Genomic DNA, 23,298 nt, shown 5'->3' with positions numbered 1-23,298 from the left:
TTGGCCATTGATCACTTGTTCAACTGTCGCTGCTGTTGTTATTGTCACTGAATTGTCAATGAATTGGGTCAAAGTCCTGTTGATTTGTCAGGAGGGATAAGATGACCAGTGTTGCATTAGAAATACTGTGGATACATACATTTGTCCTGCTAATAAAAAAAAATTTTTTTTTTGGAAAAGCAAACATTTTTCCTTTCATTTATTTTTGTCACCTGCTATTGAACTTCAGACTTTTTGGCAAAAAAAAAAAATCCGAATACCGGAGCAGGATCTGCCGGTCCATCTGAAAGAAATACTGCAATCGCAATGTCATACACAGCTTGAGATACTTTTCATTTAAACCATATAAACCATGAACCAAAATATATAACTTTACAGTCTATCTAACATAGTTAAGGACACCGAGTGCTGCCACATATGCTATGTTAACAATATGGGCATTAATAATGCTTCTGCCTGTGTGTGCAGTGGGAACACACAGACGACAGGTAGACAGGAACTATTCAGGGCATTTTGGCTATCCTTACTTGATCAGGTTGATCAAGGTTGCCTATTAATGTTGGTAGGCATAAAAATGAGGAAGTAAATGGAATAAAGTAAGGTTTTGGCAAAGTTCCCTCAAAAGTGATAGTGTAACGACCACGGATGACTAGACTTGCTAGCCCTTGGCCAACAGGTCAATCAAACTGGTCAACATAGTCACCCATGGTGCGGGAGACCCGGGTTCGCATCCCGGCTGCCCCCCAAATCCACTACAATAATATTCACTCAGACAGACTTTAAAACAAGTGTGGGGAGATAAGTGGATCAACAGGCAGATGCCACCGCCTCGGCCCACATCAATTCATCTGGTTTACTCCATCTTGAGGCCTAATGCCTCAAATGTAACATGTAATGCACAGTGTAGTGTTAAACAGTAAACTTTATTATTCAGTGTGTTGAATGCCATAAATTATACTACCAATGCAATAAATGGCTAAAATAACAAGAGTGGATTAGAAAGAATTGGTGCTGTCAAGCAAGTTTTCATAACAAAACTGTAAATAGTCAAGTGCTCATGTCCTCTTCGTTTTGTGGGACTTTGTCTCGCTGGCCTTGATTTGGATACCACCAAGCAATTTTGTTTCTACACAGCCCAACATTTACGTTCCTACCTGTATTCACAAGGTAAAATAAAAATTGAGGGTCTCTCCTTTAAAGCTATGTGCATATTTGATGTTCACTTGATATGGAGTAAGTGCTTCATATATTGTGAAGTCAGACCGCCCGCTGGTGGACCCCTAGATCTGATGGAAAAGATGGCCAACGTAAGAGAAAGATCAGGTAAACGGACAGAAAAACAGGATGTATGAAGAAAAAACATTATTCAATCTGACATTGCATCAGGTTGCCCCTCAAGTAAACCCTCATCCTTGTGTTTTTCCTAATGAGTCTGACAATGAGGGGGCTGATGGAAGAAAGAGGGGTTTGACCACCCAAACCAGCAGTTGTGATGAGGTCCTTTCAGAAGATGACCTCATGGTTTTCCTCTCGATGCCAGACACAAGGCACCTCAGGCAACAAGTGCTGCTGGGCATAAGCAGATACTTTGCAGCTGGAAAACCTGGCCGGTGCTGCATGTGTCTGCAGGTGTGTGACAGTCGGTTCCCTCCAAAGTCACCTTTTAGCCAGCTAGAGAAATTACAACATATGTAACAGGTTTTACAGGAGAGCTTACAAATCGAGGCACCATGTGTCCACCAAGTCCGCCACCAAAGAAAGAAGGTTATGTTGCCGTGCCCAGCCTTGCTGTAGCAAATCCCTTAATGAAAATAGTGCTAGTCATCAGGGGAAGCGACACAATGGAGATGAAAAAGACACTGAAATTATTATTCCAGGGCAAAAAAGAAAAAGCAAAAACCTGGAAGCCTGAGCTGGTCGCAGCAGAACGAGAGCAAAAGTGTAAAAAAAAAGGAAAAAAAAGAAAGACAAAGTGGAAGAGGGGAGTGGGAGAATGAGATGCAGCATATGGAGGAGATGACCTGGATGCTGTCTATGCAATTTGATGACCAGGATTATCACGGTGATGCTGACGGCTTCTCTAACCCAAACCCTTTTTAACCTGTACATGTCGAACTTTTTTTTTTTTACCAGTTTACCAGTTCTTGTCACCTGCCCAGATTAATCTTTACATCAGTTTACCTCAATAAATTAATTATTTTGATTGATTCATAATACAAATCCACAACAAATAATAAATTCATCCTAATCACTTCAGTCCTTGACTCCTTTCCTACCTCCCGCAGTCCAAAGACATAAATGGTTAACTGAGAACTCTATTACCCATGTGTATGAATGGGAGAATTGAGTGATTGTGTGTATGGGCTGTGTGATAGACATGTGATGTGTCCAGGATATCTTGGTGCCTTTCACTCCAACCCACTTTGACCATTTATTGGATTGGGTTTAGTTTAGTTTAGTTTAAACGTTTATTTGGAAAGGGACAATATACATTAATCAACATTTAAAACAAATGCAATGTACCGAGTTAGCTTATAGGCTAGTTTCCATCGGCAGTCCCTTTGCTTGATGTTGTTAGGCATCATGTTAAGCATTAGGTTGCTGGTAGACAATGGAAAAATGAATTCACATCTCTATAAGGCCATAAAAAACACTATTAAAACCAAGCAGTTGCTATTGTCCCTTCACAATAATATACGTACATGGAGCCCAAAAACACTCCTGTGTGTCATCACTTCAACAGTCTTTGTTTAATGAAACAAAACTTCACAAGCATTTCCAAATGAAAAAACACAGATTTCAAGAAAAGGTCTTCTCTAAAATGAGTCCATCTTTCTTCCATTAAAGAGAGAAGGGGGGGGGGGTTCATTTGAGGGGTCCAGGCAGGTTGTGTTGAAAGCATCAAGATCTAAAAACAGATGTTATTTAACACGGAACCTAATGCTTATCGGCTTTGCAAGTTTCACAAAAAGGTGATTTTTTTTTTTGCTTGGTGCAATGACTAAATGGTTCTGTCAATGCAATGTCTATAGCCAACCATGTTGCTGGAGGGTAGCCACTTATGAGGCCTATAAGAACTTTCCCCTTAGAGGTGGTGGTGATGTTGGTAGCATTATTTGTCAACACAGGTCCCTTGTGCCATCTCTACAGTGTCTCTGTTGGGAGAGCATTATTTGGCAGGTTTAGCCTCAGCTGGGTTTTCCCCAGTGTCCAGAGTCTTAAGGAGGCGGAAGAGGCCAGCAGCCTCACGGATTCGGCTGAACTCGATGCAAAAGGCCTGGACCTCGATGAAAAGATCCTGCACATTGATGATCTTGTTGCGAATCAACGACTGGAGGAAAACACAGACCAGGCGAACCAGACGATTCTACACAAAAAGGATAGACACAGAGAAGAAAATACAATTAAAAGTCAGGCTTGTAATTTTAAGAAAGTTGCCTTATGGATCACACAGACCAATTCTCGACAAATTTTAAGATCTGTACAGAGATATCTCATGAGCTACATACAATACATGTTAAGGAATTTGTCTTAATTGATGCAGGTACATATTGACAACATACATATGGTACATACATGTCAAGAGCATTGACACAACAGCATGTTTGGTAGAGAAAATAAGACTTTGACCTGTAACTGTTGCGGCAGCTTTTCTGCAATAAAACAGACTAAATCATTTCTAGTAGAGAAACATACAAAATCCCGTTTGATTCTTTTAACTCTAGATTTTTTTTTCATGGATAGATGACTGGGCATGCTTGCTTGTCTTAGCATCACTCAGGCTGTTCACATACAGGCAGTTGAAGAAGAGGCAACTCTACCTAATTTCCTTGAATAGCTTTGCTAATGCACACTTGCAATATTCAAGTGCCGGCAACCACACCAACATGGACCCTGGCTCTGCCAAATGACAGAAGCTAAGCAGGTATAGGCTTGGCTAGTACTTGGACGGGAGACCTCACGGGAAAATGAGTTGCTGCTAGAAGTAGTGTTGGTGGGCCAGTAAGGGGCATTCTTCTCTCTGGTCCTAATAAAAACAACAAATATCAAATCCCAGTGCAGTGATGGCGACACTGTTGTTGGAGATGCTGTCCTTCGGGTGAGACGTTAAACTGATGTCCTGACTCACTGTGGTCACTAAAGATCCCAGGGCACTTATGGCAAAGAGTAGGGGGTTCCCCAGTGTCCTGGCAACATTCCCAAACTGGCTCTCTCCATCTGGCCACCTAATCATCCCCCCATGTAATTGGCTCAATGATTTCTCCCTATCCACCTCAAGCTGAAGTGTGTGCAAAATGGCTGCTGTGCATCACCCAGGTTGTTGCTACACATTAGTGGTGGTTGAAGTGAGTTATCCCCTTCAATGTGAAGCCCTTTGGGTGTCTAGAAAAGCGCTATATAAATGTAATTAATTATTATTATTATTATATGTGAAGTCACAGAAAGGTGAATCAAGTGAAGGTCTGTAGTCACAGTGGGAGACTGAGATTGTACTGGGCAACTTGAAGATGTGAATGTGTGGAACTGTGTAAATGTGAAGCAGGGTGTTGCTGAATAAAAGTTTTTTAAAAAAGTATGTGACCTCGCTAGAATTTTCATGGATAACCAAAAGTGTTAACATAATTATGATCAAACTGTTGTCATCATACCTGCATGTATTTGTCTTTGATCTGCTCACAGGTAGAGATGCAATTGGAGATGTATAGGTGGATGAACTCTGGAGGGAGGTCAACAGCTGTAGTCAACCTGAGACAGGGACAGGCATACACACATATGGCACAGGATTGACACATGAACAGACAAACATGTACACACACCAAGAGTTAAACAGTGGTGGTGACAGAGACAAAGTCATAAAACTCACAAGGCACAAAGAATTATCTTCATGATTGTGCTGTTTTGAATCTCAATATTTCCCACTAGGATAATTCTCCAGAGCTGTGGTTGAACTGTCCACTAAAAAAAAACCCCAAACAAACAAACAAAAAGGATGCCAAAGGAAGAGGGGGCCAGTCCCTAATCTCCTGAGGAAGGGGAGTGTGATTGACCAGCGAGATTGGTCTGACTGATGAGACTAATAGTTTACCATGCCAACAGAAAACCAGACCCTAACCATCTCATCTCAATATGTTAAGAGCCACAGGACCTTTGCACGAAAGTTATTAGGAAAATTATTTTTGCAGCCGAAATTATCCATTACAGATTGACTGATGGTGGTGACAAGAGTCCACAAGGCATACTTCCATTGAAACACACACATACTCTGTCTCTAAACATGCATAAATTAGGGAGATTGGGTGACAATGAAAATAAGAGTAAAGTAAAATGTTACTGACCTACACTTGGCCTGGTAATTTTCAATCAGCCAGTCAAATTTCATTCATATTTTAGGCTTTTAAATTGACAATCTAATTGAGTGTGATTTATGATGAGCATAACACAGTGAAATAACCTTATAACCTTCAAATCAATGACAACCAACATAACAATCAATCAAAGGTTATCCAAAGGAATTGAATCGAGTGCAACTGGACTTGGTATATATCCGTGAAGATGTTTCGCCTCTCATCCAAGAGGCTTCATCAGTTCGTGCCTTTCTGACTAGACCAAGCTTGGTCTAGTCAGAAAGGCATATACCAAGTCCAGTTGCACTCGATTCAATTCCTTTGGATAACCATGACCTGGATGAATGAGAACATTCACAAACAATCAAAGGTTATGATGCCATTCCCATGACGGCAGAACGTCAAGGCTTTTTTTTTGGGGGGGGGGGGGGCATAAAAAAGAACTAATTTCATTTCAAAAGAGTGCGGTAGAATGGATACTTTGACTAAAGGATTCAAACCCCTGACCTGTTGACCACCTCCATGGAGTGCAGGGACATGTCCATGTTGACCAGCACAGAGAAGTACTCTGTGATCTGGCTGCTCTGCATCAACTTCAACAGCATCTCGATGGCCACCAGTGGGTTGTTCTCTACCAAGTCGGGCAGCTTGGCCGGGGACAGGCCGATGTGGTACACCAACTTTGGGTCCTTCTCCAGCTCGCCCAGGAGCTACATGAGAGAGAGACAGAGACAGAGAGAAATACATTGTATTTTAGAGAGGGCTAAGAAAAAGAGGAGGTGACAGGAACTATGAGGCATACGATACTTTACAGGGAACGAGAGGGAGGAAGAAACTGGGGCATAAAATGTTTTAAAAGGAGAGAGAGAGGGACAGCAATATAAGATATACTACAAGCAGAGGTATAAAACCCAGGTCCAGAAAGTAAAAGTCCAAACCATGTATTTGCTCCACTCATGCACTACACCAGCAGATTCTAGTCAACACCACTCCTCAACTAGGTAGGGAAAACTAGCTAATGAAATCAGCTGGTTTAGTAACATGGTTGGAACAAATACACAGTTTGGACATTTACTTTCTGGACCTGGTTTTACAACTCTGACTACAAGGAGTGAGTGAACCATATATATTTTAGAGGGGGGGACAAAAAACATGCACTAAGATTCTTTTAACATATAATATGGGCTACATCAACAACAAGACAAAGTAACATATAATATGGGCTACATCAACAACAAGACAAGTATTTTAGAGTGATGGAGGGAGAGATGTTATACTTGAGAGAATTTGAGATACATATCTCAGAGCGAGGAAAGGAGGGGAAAAAGGGAGATACTGAAAAGGAGACAGCGGAAGTAAAGGAGAACAAGGAACAAGAGTATAAAAAAGGGACAAGGAGAAGGAGGCATAAAATAGGGAGAGGGATTATATCTAAAGTACTAGAGAGAGTTGTGTATCAACAACTTTCGACCCATATAAAAGAAAACCATTTATATGAACCTTTTCAATTGGCTTTCAGGCCCTGTCACCCCACTGAAACTGCTCTGACCAGAGTGGTGAATGATCTTTTACTAGCTATGGACTCTGATTCCACTTCTGTGCTTCTACTATTGGGCCTCAGTGCAGCCTCTGACACCATTGATCACTGTATACTATTAGATAGATTAAATTGTAATTTTGGTGTCTCTGGCTTAGCTCTCTCTTGGCTTAAGTCCTACTTATCTGGAAGAACACATTGTGTTTGCTATAGTAATATTATATCAACATTTTCTGACGTTAAATATGGTGTGCCCCAGGGCTCAGTTCTTGGCCCTCTACTTTTCTCTCTTTACATTACACCTCTTGGCCAATTATACAGTTATGGAATAAATTTCCATTGCTATGCTGGTGATACTCATCTGTATGTGCCTATAAGGGCTAATGATCATACTCAAATGACTAACTTAGAGGCCTGCTTGGCTACTGTGAAAAACTGGATGTCATATAACTTTCTGCTTTTAAATTCAGATAAAACCAAGATGCTGGTCATTGGCCCTGCTAGACAGAGACACCAATTTGATCAAGTAATGATAACAATCGACAACTCTGTGGTTTCACAAAGTGTGGCAGCCAAAAACCTTGGTGTTATGTTTGATCCCAGCCTTTCCTTTGATAAGCCCATTAAAGAAATCACTAAGACTGCCTTTTTTCACTTACGTAACAGCTAAAATTCGGTCTTTTCTCTCCATGGCTGACGCAGCGACTCTAATAAATGCATTTGTTTCATCCAGACTTGATTACTGTAATGTTCTGTTTTCAGGTCTGCCACATTCTAGTACTAAAAGTCTTCAGATGGTTCAGAATGCTGCTGCTAGAATCCTAACTAAATCTAAGAAATTTAACCATATTACACCAATTCTTGCCTCCCTTCATTGGCTTCCCATCCATGATAGATCAGACTTCAAGGTGCTTCTGCTGACTTATAAAATCCTAAATGGGTTTGCCCCATCTTACCCGTCTGATCTCCTTAAACCGTACATTCCATCTCGAGCTCTTCGCTCTCAAAATAGTGTGTACCCAAAGTTAAAAAGAAGTCAGCTGGTGGCAGGGCCTTTTCCTATCGGGCTCCGTTCCTGTGGAATAACCTGCCTGCTACCATCAGACAATCAGAGTCTGTTGAGTCCTTCAAATCCAAACTTAAAACTCATCTTTTTGCCTTAGCTTACAATTAGTTGCCTTTAAGTTGAGTGCTTCACAACCTGTACTGCTTGGTGGGCCGGTTTTCTGTCTCAATGAATTTACCAACCACTGTTCTGCCAACGAGATTATAGCATAGATTATGACTAATTGATGACTTAATTGATTATGACTAATGACTACTGCAAACTGTTTTCTTCTCTCACATGTCTTTTCTCTCTCTCTGAATGATGTCTTCTCCTCTCTCTTTTCTGTGTGTGAATGGTGTCATGTGAGTCTCCCTTGTGTGCATGTGCAGCCGGTTCTCCTCCCAGGTCTCCGTGGTGATGGTGATCACCACTTGGACACTGCCTGCCGTTCCCCTCATCTCATTTTCTTTTTATTAATCCATATATTTATTTATATATTTATTTTACATGATGATGCTGGTCGCGTGGCTTGGTCCTGGACTGTTCCAATGGCGTCTGGACACTGCTTGGCATCCTGTGCATCATATTCTTCATAAATTTTATAAGTCCAGTATAATTGTGTTATCCTCTTTCAATGTTGTATTGTGTAAATTGCGTAAACACAACATCCATTGCACATTGTCCATCTTGGGAGAGAGATCCCTCCTCTGTTGCTCTCCCTGAGGTTTCTTCCTATTTTTTCTCCCTGTTAAAGGGTTTTTTTAGGGAGTTGTTCCTTATCTGATGAGAGGGTTTACGGACAGGATGTTGTGTTGATGTTAAGCCCACTGAGGCAAATTTGTAATTTGCAATATTGGGCTATACAAAATAAAAATAAAATTGATTGAATTAAAATTGACAGAGAAACAGAATTCATATGGTGTCCAGATCATGCAGACCAGACTGCAGTCTGATCCGACCTGACCTAACTTAACCTGACCTGAGACTGCTGCTGGGCTGACAGCGGGCTCTTGAAAGCCTTGGACATGATGCGCTTGATCTCCATGCCAGTGCTGTTCTTCACGCACATGGAGCGGTCCCACTGGATGCTGTGGTCCGGCTCGGTAGGATTCAGCCATGCCAGCTCGTCTTCACAGACGTGCAGAGGAGGGGGAGGCCGGATGAACTCTGGACGGAAGTGGCCTGGGAATGAACGACAAGAGGGACAAGAGACAGAGAGCAAAAGGGCGAGAGTGAGAGAAAGGAGGTTGTGACATTGTTGCAATGCTTTTCTTGAGTTTAAAAAGACAGGAGCACTGAATAATATGCTGGGATGGAAAACTACTACCACCACCCAAAAATTCTAGTATATTCTGGCTGATGTGAGTGAGCTCATCTACTCAACTTGCTCACTTTGGCAAATAACCAGCCACAATTTAGAAAGAAGCTATCCTTGGATTTGTAAAATAGTTAAAAGGGGCTGGTTATTTCTTGCCATGTACCAGCCACTGTAGCAAATGCACCCAAACACCTATTTATTCCATGGGAAATTTCTGACAGTAGCAAAAGTATACTACACTATGTGGTGTCCTCATAATAAGACCATCAACACCATGTTTCAGGATGTGAACAGCAATGAGATATAATCACTGGACACCAGGATAGGAAACTAAAATGTTCATCTTTTGCCATCTTTACCAACTTAAATGCTTTTATTAAAGAAGTGTCTTGCTGGTTACCTGCCACAGACAGGCAAAATCATCACCCAAAAAAAGAGCGCGTTTGACAGATGGCTGGTATTTTCCAACCTTTTTGCTCTAAAGTCTAAATATCCATGGGGGAAAAAAACCTCTTCCTTCTGAATCTTCAAAAACGAAACATTGAAGTTGTATTAAGCTGATGGGAAAATGAAACAGATGCAACTTACTCTCCAGTGGAGGGCGGGGCCCTGTGACCAGAGACTCTGTGATCTGATTGGCCACTGAACTGTCAAAGCCAGAGTTGGACGAATCAGGATCTGGGTCATTCAGGATGCTGGGAAAACTGGCTTTGCTCTGCGTGGGCAGCTCTGACTGGCGTTCTGTTCAACAGAGACAACATGATAGAAAATGAGTAGGAGTAAAAATACAGCAATTGGTAAGGGCCATGTTGTGTTGCTACCGTATATACTATTTACAGTCAAAATTGAGATCCAAGACTTGTGAACGTCATCCTTTACAGCCTAATACATAAAGTGGCAGGTAAATGATTCCTAGCACAAAACTACTTTCAAATCTGACTGTCGTTAGCTGATGAAACATTGCTACAGAAATCTGAAACCTTACAATAACCAGTAATGATGAAATGGACACAGGTTCTAAGAGCCGAATTAGGCCTAACACAAATTTTAAGAGGACACCATTTTCAACTCTTGTGCTGATGTGTCCATACATTACACAATTGTAAGCTGCTTTCTAGTAGCACTAGTCCCTTATTTTGAAGTCAATTTTGGCCTTAAAAGTATACACTGATAACTCAAGATAGAAAAGAAAGCCTTTTTAATTTTCTGTTTAAGCATTGTGGTGGTGTGATAGTGTTATTTCACATAATCAGTGAGTTAGGTAACTGGAATAATTTGAGCATTTGTTTTTCTACTTTAATAACACTGAAGTTACCAGATTATCCCTAATGCAGGCCAGTATTTGGGGAGGTAGCTGATTTCATTGGAATATGAATAAATCTGTACAGATGGCTTTGGTTGTGAATAACTACCTGCCAAGGCTAGCTGTAATCCACTGATGTCTATAGACTGGGGCATATTGCCGATGTCCATGCAGGACACCTGTCTTGGAGTCTTCTTGAAGAGCTCCCTGGGTGGAGCCAGCATCAACTGGGAGAGGAAGAATTTCTCTGGCTGGGTGATGGGAGGCAGGAACCCTGGAAGGATTTTGATGGAATTATAGAATGAACAAAGGAATACTTATGAGAATACTGTACAGTAGAGTACCGCTGAATGCAAATGCTACTCATCTGTGCTTGTTAGTTCTTACTATTATGCACTGTGCACAAAAAGGTACCCATCACACCTTGAATAGCTTTCTTACCTAAAGTTTAGAGATCTAATCATTTGCTACGTTTACATGGAGCCTAATATTCCAATTATAATTGGTTTAAGACTGCACAAATGTTGTACAAAGCAAGATATAATCGACTTCCTGGCAACATACAACTTTTCTCAGATAGAGAGGGTGGTTCAATTTATGAGGAAAATTGAATTTTAAGAAACTATTTGTACCACTTGCAAAAGTATGTGTATTTCAAATTGTGGGGTAAGTTTGTGGAATGGTTTAGATGAAGAACTCAAAGCAAGCACAAGTTTAAATCAATTAAAAAAGAGGTACAAAAATTGTTTTTAAGAGATGCAAGGATGAGGGGGAGGTTTTTCTTTAGTTATGACCGTGACACCCATGGTGGAATAATCAGACTTTGTTTGTATAGCACTTTTCATACAAACAAATATAACACAAAGGGTCTCACACAATAAAATCTCCCCCGTTATTGTTGTTATTGTTTTGTATTGTATTGTGTGGTATATGCTGTTATTGCTGCTTTTTGGAAATCATTATCTTTGTTTTTATTTTTATTGCTTTTTATTGAGCCATTCTGAGATAGATATTGAGAATGACACTCTGATGTATGAAAAACTAAGCTTATTATTCTCATTCCATTCTCCAAACCACTTATCCTTACAAAGGGTCGCGGGGATGCTGGAACCTATCCCAGCAGACATTGGGCGGCAGGCGGGGATACACTCTGGACAAGCCGCCAATCCATTACAGGGCCAACACACACACACACACACACACACACACATCTAGGGACAATTTAGTACGGCCGAGTCACCTCACCTGCATGTCTTCAGACTGTGGGAGGAAACCCACGCAGACACGGGGAGAACATGCAAACTCCACACAGGACGACCCCCAAGGTGGGACTACCCCTTAAGCTTATTATTTAGGTTTATTAATTGAGCATTAGAGAGGGGGCAGGAAATAATAAGTAGTTTTTCCTCCTGCTCCTTTTCGAATATATATTTGTTGGATTCTCTATTGCGAATTCTTTTGTTAAATTCTTCTGGTTTTATTTTTATCATTGTTTTTTTTTATGCTTGGTCATTTTTCTTCTTTTATTTTGTATGTTCGAAATAAAGACATTTGATTTGATTCTACTTTCGCTCAACTGGGCTTTCCTGGCTTTGCTCACGATTGCCGATCTCTGCATTCGTACCGCTAGCGGATACTGCAGTTAGCCAGCACCGGCTTGTTTTTAACCAAGGTAGCTAGCTAGTGCTCCAAGACAAAGACTTTCCCCAGGTTTTCCGGAGTCTCTCCAAAGAGATTTCCGGAGGCAAGAGAATTCTATCTCTTGCCTGCGTTAGTCGTGGTCTGCCACTTGAGAGACTTACATCCTCCACCCGCATTGTATCGGGATCATATACAGTGCCTTGTGAAGACTGCCCGCTGTTCCAGAAGAACAGAAAGGCTGTTAAAGAACTGAACATTACTAGACGCATAGACGGCAGGAAAATAAGAACGACCTATTCAAACAAGTCCACACACAAAATGTCACAAAGCTGTTCCGATTAAATGCGTCGGCGCAGGTAAACACCAGGCCGTACTAGATCACATCGCATGTAAATAGTTGACCCGAAATCTTCAATCGGAATGATTTCAATAAGAATGAAAAAAGTGTGCATGTAACCTCATGCTATTGATATTCGCAGGTACATATATACCCATGACATCGATCATATAAGATATACCGTCTACTTTTAAACAAAGTGTTCATGTCATTGTGCCATTATCATTCACTCCACTAAGAAATTCCTCTTGCGTGCAAACTTTTGGCCGTTCCACAAACTTGAAAATACTGATCTGTGGGAACCACGTCGCTGCTTGAGCTACTAATGATTTTTTTTTCATCACTCACACACATTTTCGCTCGTCCTGTCTCTCTCTCTCTCCGATTTACCAGACAGTACTTTCTCTTGTTCCTCTCCGACAGGCGAGGGGTTCAGAAGGTGGGCGAAGATAGCGGCGAAGGGGTTTGCTGCCAGCGGCTCCGTCCGGTACATCTCCCAGAGGAGGTAGAGGGCGGTGAGCCTCTGAGGAGAGCTGGGCAACAGATCCGGCTGTTGGAGGAGCATCACCAAGACCGAGCCCACCCGAAAATGCTCGGCTTTTCCGAAGTAATGGTGGAAAGCGGTGGAGAGGCTCTCAAACGTGTTGGTGCAAGCCTCCTCCGATATGATGCCCAATAGGTTGGAGAGCTCTTTCGGAGCGAGTGTCATGTTGACGATGTTCTCGACAAAACTACAAATTAGCTCTAAACTTGTAGGTAATAAAGGAAATAAATACCTGGCAAGCTTCCGAGAGTCAATTCATATTTTATCATTAAAGTTTACAACGAGATAGCGCTCGTTTCAGAAACTCCAGTTAGGGGAGCGTTTAAAGCAAAGGTTAACGTTAGCTTAGCAAGCTAACTAATAAGTACCGGCGAAATCATAGCAAGTGGCCTATCCCCGCTGACAAACTAAACACCTTCCAATTGAGAATTAAGGTAACATGCTTTCAAAAACAAATGATTATAAATCACGCAGATTACAGAAATCGTTTTAAGTTTTTCGAAGATATCGAACAGGACCATCCATCAGTTTCAAATTCATTCTCAACGTTACTTTTGACCTTTCGCCCTGAAGTCATAGGGATTGTGGGATATGTAGTTATTTCTCTTTGTATTCCTTGCTAATTATTCTGTGACTTAACATTTGCCTGGGCCATACTGTTACTTTATAAAAGGTGCACAATAATTCTTTATATGTTTTATTGCTTTTAAAATGCATACATTGGACGAGAAACTTGCGACTTTTGAAAAACAATTGACCCGGATATGAACTTGGGGACCCAGCCGTTTCTACCCACAAGCCCTTTTAATTTCCTTTCCGACGTTTCTCGGGCAAAGTGAGTATAGTTCCTCAAAATATGTATAGTTCATCCCTTGTCATCCTACTCCCGGTCCAAACTGTATCATTATTTTCATCCCCTGTGCGAATCATGACCCTTCATACTCCCCAGTCGATACGTTCCCAGTGGTCTAAGCACTACGTTAAGATGGATAATTTAACCGAAACCTGGGCTATCACTCGGCTAAACTATCTTTAGCATTCATTTGCCGGTTCACTGACAGGCGTAGCATAACAAGCCACGTAGAGGCTAAATACTATCTGTCCACAGAACCTGGAACAAGTGCTGATTTGTGCAGGATACCATGTGTAGATGTCTTAAATGTGGGCCATGCTGCCTTTGGCAAGTTAGCAGGAAAGGGCTAGTTAGACTTAAGATACTCAAGGCTACTGTGGTAGTGGTACAGAGAGCTAGGTCATGGAACACTGCAGTATTGACAGCTGAGTTGAGAATTTAGTAAGAGTTCAATATTGATTATATTTGCATGTGTGAATGGAGTAGGTCTATGATAATGCTGTCTATATGTATAATGCACTTGTTTATGTTTTTAAGTGTTGCATGGGTAGTACAGTGCAAGTAGGTGCTCTTTGTTTACATAGTGCTTGTGTGTGTTTTCTTTTTTTTCTGTTAAAGATGGCACCCACCAAGAAGGGAGGTGAGAAGAAGAAGGGGCGCTCTGCTATCAATGAGGTGGTGACCAGGGAATACACCATCAACATCCACAAGCGCATCCATGGCACGTGAGTAGTGCACCGACATTTATATGCTGCTGCTGTGGCTCTACTTGGCTCAAAACTTTGATTTGAATGGATTTTCAGAAAGGACTTTATGTGTGAAATAGCCTGGAACATTGACGTTGACAGTGTGTATGTCTTTAAAGACATCTTCTGTGGATTGCATAGTTCAGTGGCTGGTGTGTTGGTTTGTGTCTTCATTGCCCCATGACATGTAAATGTCTTTGTATGAAAATGAATGTCGTCTCAAATTCCTCTGAGTACTCTGGCACTTGTTTTTTTTTTGTGTCTTGCTTATTGACACGTAGGTTACTTCACCAGCCAATACACAAGCTTAAAAGTGTTTGGTGGTGAGTGGCTAACAGATGTTAAAGTAGCCTTGCTTACGATGTTAAAGTAGCCTTGCTTACGGTACGTTGGTTTTTGTGTTGTTAATTTCCTACCCTGGCTCTTGGTTATGTTCATCCATTATCGTGTTTGTAGCATTGCTTGGTGATCCAAGCAGTGGGTGCCAATGCGATATTTAATGTTAATGCATTAATAGCCAAGCCAGGTCTACCTGCTCGTTTATCAGCTCTTTGTGGGTTAGCATCCAATGATGTCATCAAAAGTAGATTTTTTTTCTTGGCTTTTTCCCCCTTTTTCTGTCCAATTGTACATCTACTACCAAAGTCAGAACAATTACACAATAAGGAGAAAAGGCGTTGCTTTACCTGGTATGTGCTTGTAAAATATCCACCGTGTCTTAGTAAAACGAGCGCACGATTTAGTAAATTGAGCTCACAAACTAAAAAAAAAAAATGATGTGACCCGGTTTCTGTGTTTTTCTGCAGTGCATGTGATAGCAGAATGAATAGGTACGGGAGGGGTAGCGCGAGGGGAGATTGTCCACTAGATAATCGATTAGGGATGGAGCCGTTCTCTTGGACGGATAAAAAAAATAAAAAATGCTAAAATGGGTTGCCAAATATACTTTAGCGGCTGTTAATATACCTGGATGGCTCACCCAAGTAATGTCTGTGTGGGGAACACTGTTGATCATAACTTGGGTAGTTCAGCGGAGTCACCTTACCTGGTTTCAGCCTGAGTATTTTTCAGGTATCTGGTGTGAAAGGGGTATAAAGGAACCCTTAGCGTGCTGTGATTTTTCTAAAAAGTCTTGTCTGTCTTCCAGAGGATTCAAGAGGAGGGCCCCCCGTGCCATTAAGGAGATCCGCAAGTTCGCCATGAAGGAGATGGGAACCCCTGATGTTCGCATTGACACTCGCCTGAACAAAGCTGTCTGGACCAAGGGTGTAAGGTGAGAGCACTCTTCCATTAATAAATCTATAGCGGGGTCACCTTGTCATCCCAGATGAAATTTTGGTTTGATCATCTTTGAACCTTTTGTTCATTAAGTTGAGGTTTGTGAGCATTTGCCCAGTACAATCACTATCTTGCTTCTGCTGGCTATGAAGCAGGTCCACTGGGGTCTAAATGTGTCATTTAAGGGTACATCATCATTAGCTGTTGAGGGAGGGCATTTCCAATTTGCTTTCTCTGCTGCTATGCTACTAGACTAGTCAAAATGAGGAATGTGAACCAGAGAGTTTTTTTTTCCAGGAATAGCCAGAAATCATGTATCTTAGAAGTACCAAATAAGAGTACAGAAACTCCATCTCTACTTTGAAATGTCATATTTACCACTTTTATTCATTTATGGCATAGGCCACAGCTGTTTTTAGAGCATTTGAGTTTCCTTGGCTCGCAGGCCCGCTGTGGGGAAATTCCTCAGGAGACAACCCTTTAATGGATATTCTCACACATACTGCCAGATTCTCCCCTTTGAGGTGATTCCATGGATCAGTTTGATCTGTGTCTGTAAATACAGGCAAAGCAAACACAGTTAAAGAGGAACAAATATGATTTTCAACATGTACGTATATAGATATTGCAGGGATAAAACTCCATTAGTTCCGTTAATACTGGGCAGTGTATATCTCTGAAACTCCGCCGAAATTGTGCCCACCACTGATGTCACTGGTGACCAATTCATTAATGTGAAGCCTTATCATCTAATTTTCCGATAGGCTATATTGTTTAAGAAAATGCAAATAACAACACTACAACGGTATGTAGCACTGTTATTTGTATTTTCTTATAAAGCTGTATGTGGCATTGCTATTCACATTTTGAAAAACTAAGTTGCTGCACTGCAGTTGAGTTTGATAGTACTTTTAACTCAGAAAACCAAATTAACACACAGAAACATTGCTTTATTGATAAACAAACCAGCTCCATTAGAAATATGTGGTCATTGTTTGGTTATTTTTGGTGAAAGGTACATCTTTAAGCCAGGGCACAGAGGATGTGGAATAAAAATTGTACATGTAGCAAAGGTAGTGTTAAAGAGCCAATGTTGACAGAAAAAATTTCCTTTTTTTCCATATTCCTCACATGTAAACAAGGATTTTTTTCCATAGATTTTTTCAGTGTGCTCATCCACACTGTTAGTGGCAGACCTGAAAGCATCCCAGTCAGTACAGTTCAAACACACATGAAGATCCTCCATAGCTTCACTGGTCCACTTCTTAGATGTCCTCATAACAGGTTTAGAGAGTTTTATTTTTTGCCTGTATGCAGGAATCAGGTGGACCATGATTTTGTCAGTGTCCCAGTGCAGCGTGGGGAACTGCGTGATAGGCACTGTTGATTGTAGTGTAACATTGATCTAAAGTGTTCTCCCTGGTCAGGCATTTAATCAGCTGACGGTATTTAGGTAGTTCATGGCTGAGATTTCTTTTGTTAAAGTTGCTGAGGACACTAACGGAGGGCCCGGGTTTTTCCCTTCCCCACACAGTATCTGGTGGCAAGCATGTGCTGTGCCTCCTGCACATCGGCCTCTGGCGGAATGTTACACCGGCCAGAATGAATGAAGCAAACCCACAGGGAGACTAGAAGGGTTTACAGTTGATGAAAAAAGTTTCCAGAACAGGAGAATAATACTACAGGATCACTGTCACATTTTTACACCAGCCACTGTTAATATAAAAACAAATTACCTTCACCTTTAGTTTTTTATCGGAAAGCTCTGTGTCGTGATCCACTCTGAACAGCCAGAAGCCTGCCAGCTGCAGCCCAGAGTCCGGTATTGATCCATACAGCCAAGGTTCCGTGAAGCACAAAACGCAAGATGAAGAAAGGTCTCTAATCTTCCCCATCAGAAGATGATGTTCCTCTAGTTTGTTGCATATTGATCGCACGTTAAGAGAGAAATAGTCCTAGCAATGGAGTGTGTAGTCCATATCTGCGGAGACGCACGAGTGCGCTCGCACATTTTCCTCTCCTCCGGTGTTTCACTGCATGAACAAAGGTGAACACAGCTTTGACCAAAATGTCCAGTAATTCTGCAGATGGGATGAGAAAGTTGGGGAATAAATCCACAGTAGTAGTTTCCCTGACTACTCAAGCTCTTTTCTGGTGAATTAGCGCCAGGTATTGAAGCAAAATACTGGGTTTATGAAAAAAACAACAACAATACGAAACAATGTGCACCAACACACCAAGGCTGCAATCCGCGGCACCATCTTGGATATTTTAGTTGCTTGAAATCCTCTGTTTTAGATTACTGAAAGCAGGTTGGTGCCTGCAGGTTGGTGTCTTCTTCCATTTGGGGGGAGATCTACATAGGGATTTAGGACTCCTTTTTTCCGTGTCTTTCTAATTTGTTTTCTTTTTTTCTATTTTTATACATTTTTTTTTTTTATTTGGAAAAGACTAAACTTGGGGACTATAAGCTATTCAGACCCATACCACTTGATCCCATTGCACAGCTTGTAATAAATTATGGCATCAGCTAGTTACAGTACTTTAGGCTCTATTTGACTCACCAGCTGGAATATTGAAGGAATCCACCATCCAATTAAATGCAGCCGTGTGTTTGCACACCTAAAATTCATGGGCTGAGAAATTATTATTCTTCAAGAGACTCACCTTCGCACTAATGAATGCACCAAACTTGAGAGAGGCTGGATTGGGCAGATATTTTGTTCCAAATATGAGGATAGGTCCAGAGGCACAGCCATACCAATGAAAAAGGGAATCCTTTTGTCCCAACTTCAGTAATTGCTAATAAGAATTTGGGGACTAGATCCATTGTTGCTGTCCAGTGATAAATTCATCAAGTTTATAAATGAGCAAATTGATACCTATCTGGACATTAACTCAACCCCAGGTATGGCATACACTATAATCTGGGAATCCCTCAAAGCCTACCTTAGAGGACAAATTCTCTCTTATTCAGCTTTTGAGAAGCAAAAATGCACAAAAGGTCTTTCAGAACTGTCTACTCAGATAACAGATATAGACAAAAGATTTTCTACTGACCCAAAATCTGAATTATATAAGGGATGGCTACTGCTACAGAATGAATTTGACAACTTGTCAATCAGACATACTGAAAAGCTTTAATTTAAATCAAGACAAACATTTTATGAACATGGCGACAAAACAGAAACATTCCTGACAGCGAATTCACACCACCTCTCTCTGCCTTAGGCATCACCTTATTCCATTCAAGGTGTTACATCATTTACATTACACGAGAAACTGTCCAAATTCTATCCCAATATCGATCCTACTTGTTTTAGATGTCACCTGAACCCAGCCACAGTTGGGCACATGTTTTAGGAATGCCCATCTTTGACTATATTTTGGGGTCATATCTTCAAAGCTTTCTCATTTTTTTGTTGTAAAACAATTGAACCCAGCCCAATCACTGCCATTTTTGGAGTTCCCAGTGAGGGCATAGACATCACTACACCCCAAGCTAAGTCTATAGCATTTGCCTCACTTCAAGCCCGGAGATTTAGTCTTCGCAATTGGAAGTCTGATAAGCCCCCATCATTCACAAGTTGGATCAAAGAAGTGCGATCTTTAATTTCATTAGAAAAACTCAGATGTAAGTCTCATCAGAAATTATGGATGTCTGGTCTCCTTTTATAGAATTCACTCTTGCTCTATCTTTATTAGAAATACCAGAATAGATATCTTTCTCCCAATTACAGCAGCTACCCTTTTATTCTAAGTATTAGGACTAGGAATGGGTGATGCTTGAATGATTCGGGATAATTTAGCTGAAATAAGTGCCTTACTGTGTTATTGTTGATAAGCCTGCCCGCCTATGTCCACCTGTACTTGAATGTGTATTGAGATGTGTGGGTATGTATATCTCTTTATTTGTGTATATGTGTGTGCATATACTGTATATATCTCTGTGTCTGTATATGTGTGCATGTGTGCATATACGCATGTACTTAGCACTAGGTGTCTGACTATTAAGTGGTTCCAATTGTAACAAAGCCCCTTTGTTTTCATACATGTTTAATTGATGATTGTTTTGTTTTCCTTTTTTCTCTGACTAGCTTCTTTTTTCTTTCTTTTTTTTGTGTCCATGGGAGGGGGGTTGTGTGTTTTAATTTTTGTGTGTACATTTTTAAGGGAAAAAAACTGATAAATTAAAAAAAAAAAGTTCCAAGTTCAAATGATATTAAAGTTCAAATGATGAGTTCAAATGATATCATAACCAATATGCATGATAGCAAAAACTACAAAAATTAGACCCAGATTGCAAAAAAACAGAATTATCCTTTAAACCCCATTTAGCACTTAGTGCCCTGGTTTCCTCCCATGTGCATCTGAAGTCCATCAGTATGCAAGTTCATTTCCAACCAAACAGGTACACCTGATTGCGCGAATATGGGCACATTCAGGGGATAACATAGGTATCGGGTCTGTTTTGTGCAGTATTCGGTCAAACATAAAATGACATATTGCTCACGACACGTTTTAACACTTTTGGCTTGCATTGTCTTTCGAGAATAACCTTGCTATATAAAAGCTTTATGGCTGATCAGTGGCTTTATTTTGACTTGCCCTTGTAAAAAAAAAAAAAATCCACAGTGAGGCCCTTGCTAGAGTGAATGAACACATGAACCACAACAAGGTGTAGAATAAGACTGTCTTCCATCTTGTCTTCCAGGAATGTGCCATATCGCATCCGCGTGCGTCTGTCCAGGAAGCGTAATGAGGATGAGGATTCTCCGAACAAACTGTACACCCTTGTTACCTATGTTCCTGTCACAACGTGCAAAGGTGACGTTGACAGTTTTGGTTCAAATTTAATGATACCATCGCTCTCATAAGGGATCCTTGTTCCAACAGCTGTTAAACTGAGCTGTGGAAAAAATAAAAGCTACACACTAAAATTCCTAAGGTTCTTGTGTTGAATTTGGGTTTTATCTGTGTTTTAAGCATCTGGGACACAGAAAGCCATTTATTACTGATGATGAAACAAACCAGTTGTCATCATAAGCTCTGTTTCCCATCGTGTCCATGTATAGGACTGGTTAAATGCAGTTAAAAGTTTGTTGTAACACAAACTTGTAATTAAGACCTATTGGTGTTGCGAGTCTGAGAATGACTTGAGCTGGACTTAAAAGCACATTTGAAATACAGGTAAACTGAAAAATCTGATCCCCATAATGGTTTACTAAGCAGTGGACAAGAGTCAATCTGAAACTGAATGTTGTTTAAAAAGAGGAATGGTGTCCGCGGTGGTGTAGCGGTCTAAGCATCGGCTCTGTGTCGATGCAGTTGCCCACTGGGGACTGGGGTTCGCGCCCCGGTCTCGTCAGATCCGACTATGGCCGGACTCGACGAAGCAGCGATCATTGGCAACGCTGTCTTCGGGAGGGGGGCGGAGTCGGCCTGTGTTCGTCACGTGAATGCGTCTCTGTGTGTGTCGGAAAAACAGTGGTTCGGCTTGGAGTCGCCTTGTCACGAAAGTGGCGAGGCGGTCTCCTTCGAGACTGCCGGCCGGAGAGATGCAGTTGGCGAACGCATACAGTGCGAGGGTGGGTGTTTGAATTAAAATAGGGATCGATTGGCCACTAAATTGGGAGAAAAAGGGAAAAATCAGAAATAAATGTAAAAAAAAAAAGAGGAATGGTTGCTCAGTAAACTTTCCTTGGATTTTTTTTTTTAGAAAAAATTTAACTATATTTTTCTCCTTCACAGGTCTGCAGACGGTCAATGTGGACGAGAACTAGATCTCCTGTTTTGCAAATAATTTTTTAAATTATGATTCCAGTCTTGATCTCTTTTAAGTGACATCTTCAGACTGAAGGTGTCACTTAGCTGAGTGATGAAACGTATCTGTCAATAAACGTAACCAGATGAACTGATTCAACCATCTTTGAGCTTCATGTAATTATTTGACAGTTGGTGATTTGGAGGAATTGCCATTTGTCATGAGGGCATGTGGGGAAGTAAAGAACTGGGTAACACCTGAGAACATTTATCATGGCCCTGAAATGTGATTGCAGGAGAAAAATACCCTATCTGGGAACATAAAGCTTGATTATAGCTGAGTGGACCCAAACAGTTGTTATAATATGGGAGGAAGCTAAGTTATGTAGTTACAGCCATGGTAGTATATTGCAAATTTCATAAGCTTCTTTTATTTTACTAGGCTTGATTTTTAAGTATTCACACACAGCACTTCCTCAGCTCAAAAAATGTAAACTAAGAAGGTTTGCTACCCCTTGCAAGAGGCTATCGGATAGCAGTCTATTCCGTTGCCTACCAACACGGGGATCCTGGTTCGAATCCCCGTGTTGTCTCCAGCTTGGTCGGGCGTCCCTACAGACACAATTGGCCGTGTCTGTGGGTGGGAAGCCGGATGTGGGTATGAGTCCTGGTCATCGCACTAACTCCTCCTCTGGTCAGTCGGGGCACCTGTTCAGGGGGAGGGGGAACTAGGGGGAATAGCGTGATCCTCCCACGCACTACGTCCCCCTGGTGAAACTTTTCATTGTCAGGTGAAAAGAAGTGGCTGGCGACGCCACATGTACATATCAGAGCTCAGAGGAGGCATGTGGTAGTCTGCAGCCCTCCCCGGCTCGGCAGAGGGGGTGGAGCAGTGACCGGGACAGCTCGGAAGAGTGGGGTAATTGGCCGGATACAATTGGGAAGTAAAAGGGGGGGGGGGGATATTGGCATTCTTAGGGCTCCATCCTAGTAGAGAACTAGCAGCTTTTCTTTAAATAATTTAATAAATCATCAATAGTTAACTAATTTACAGAGAAATAGAGGGTAACATTCACATGCTAAAACATCATACTACTAACGGAGCTGTTTCAGTATGTTGTATAATATGTACTGATAACATCCATTACCGTTTCCTTCCAAATTTACTTGGTTTTATTGTGTATTAGATATTAACATAGATAGTCATATCCAGCCAATATCAGATATTGTAATATGCCGGACAAGTCTGTGGACGGACGATGGTGAAGTCAGACTGCAAAACCAGAAAAAAGCGAGTTTTTTTTTTTGGTTTTGCAGTCTGACTTAACCAAAAAGCCAAAAAACTGCAAAACCAGAGGTGTCGACATAGAGACGCTGCTGTGAGTCAAGTGGCCAAGGCGGAGGTAACACAGGGATTCGAATCAGGATCCCGTGTTGGTAGGCAATGGAATAAACCACTACAATACCCAGATTTAGTATTTTCTTGTCATCCACCAGGTTAAACCACACAATTCACAAAATGAATTACAAGGCAGCCTGAAACACTTGAGTGAATCCAACAATAGAAATACCAGGACAATCCATT

At 41.2% G+C, this 23,298-nt stretch overlaps 2 protein-coding genes across 3 annotated transcripts; one reads left to right on the top strand and one right to left on the bottom strand.

Annotated features, from left to right (window-relative positions):
* Positions 1–2,464: 2,464 nt before the first annotated feature.
* Positions 2,465–13,583, bottom strand: cnot11 (CCR4-NOT transcription complex, subunit 11). Of its 2 annotated transcripts, none has more exons than XM_056289010.1 (7): positions 12,878–13,583; positions 10,661–10,825; positions 9,837–9,989; positions 8,910–9,112; positions 5,853–6,055; positions 4,650–4,746; positions 2,465–3,367 (listed from the first exon to the last, which is right to left on the bottom strand). In XM_056289010.1, exons 1-7 carry the CDS (start codon positions 13,236–13,238, stop codon positions 3,170–3,172), a joined length of 1,380 nt encoding a protein of 459 aa, XP_056144985.1. In that variant the 5' UTR covers positions 13,239–13,583; the 3' UTR covers positions 2,465–3,169. The 2 variants fall into 2 exon arrangements, with proteins under 2 accessions (XP_056144985.1, XP_056144986.1); XM_056289011.1 differs by having other exon boundaries at positions 12,920–13,583.
* Positions 13,584–13,885: 302 nt separating this feature from the next.
* LOC130120804 (60S ribosomal protein L31-like) lies at positions 13,886–21,878 on the top strand. The gene is made up of 5 exons (XM_056289554.1): positions 13,886–13,908; positions 14,545–14,651; positions 15,820–15,945; positions 20,665–20,777; positions 21,702–21,878. Exons 2-5 carry the CDS (start codon positions 14,545–14,547, stop codon positions 21,731–21,733), a joined length of 378 nt encoding a protein of 125 aa, XP_056145529.1. The 5' UTR covers positions 13,886–13,908; the 3' UTR covers positions 21,734–21,878.
* Positions 21,879–23,298: the final 1,420 nt, after the last annotated feature.

Source organism: Lampris incognitus, chromosome 11, assembly GCF_029633865.1.
Source record: "Lampris incognitus isolate fLamInc1 chromosome 11, fLamInc1.hap2, whole genome shotgun sequence".
In the NCBI taxonomy this organism is placed as follows: domain Eukaryota; kingdom Metazoa; phylum Chordata; class Actinopteri; order Lampriformes; family Lampridae; genus Lampris; species Lampris incognitus.
The sequence above is the reverse complement of the archived record's forward strand: the minus strand, read 5'-3'. Positions and strand labels throughout refer to the sequence as shown.

Coding starts and splice junctions, on each gene's coding strand:
- LOC130120804 (XM_056289554.1), top strand. CDS start 14,545: ATGGCACCCACCAAGAAGGGAGGTGAGAAGAAGAAGGGGCGCTCTGCT. Junction 14,652..15,819: donor CACAAGCGCATCCATGGCAC/GTGAGTAGTGCA, acceptor TCTGTCTTCCAG/AGGATTCAAGAGGAGGGCCC. Junction 20,778..21,701: donor TCCTGTCACAACGTGCAAAG/GTGACGTTGACA, acceptor TCTCCTTCACAG/GTCTGCAGACGGTCAATGTG.
- cnot11 (XM_056289010.1), bottom strand. CDS start 13,238: ATGACACTCGCTCCGAAAGAGCTCTCCAACCTATTGGGCATCATATCG. Junction 9,990..10,660: donor ATTACAGCTAGCCTTGGCAG/GTAGTTATTCAC, acceptor TCTGTTGAACAG/AACGCCAGTCAGAGCTGCCC. Junction 9,113..9,836: donor GCCCCGCCCTCCACTGGAGA/GTAAGTTGCATC, acceptor GTTCATTCCCAG/GCCACTTCCGTCCAGAGTTC.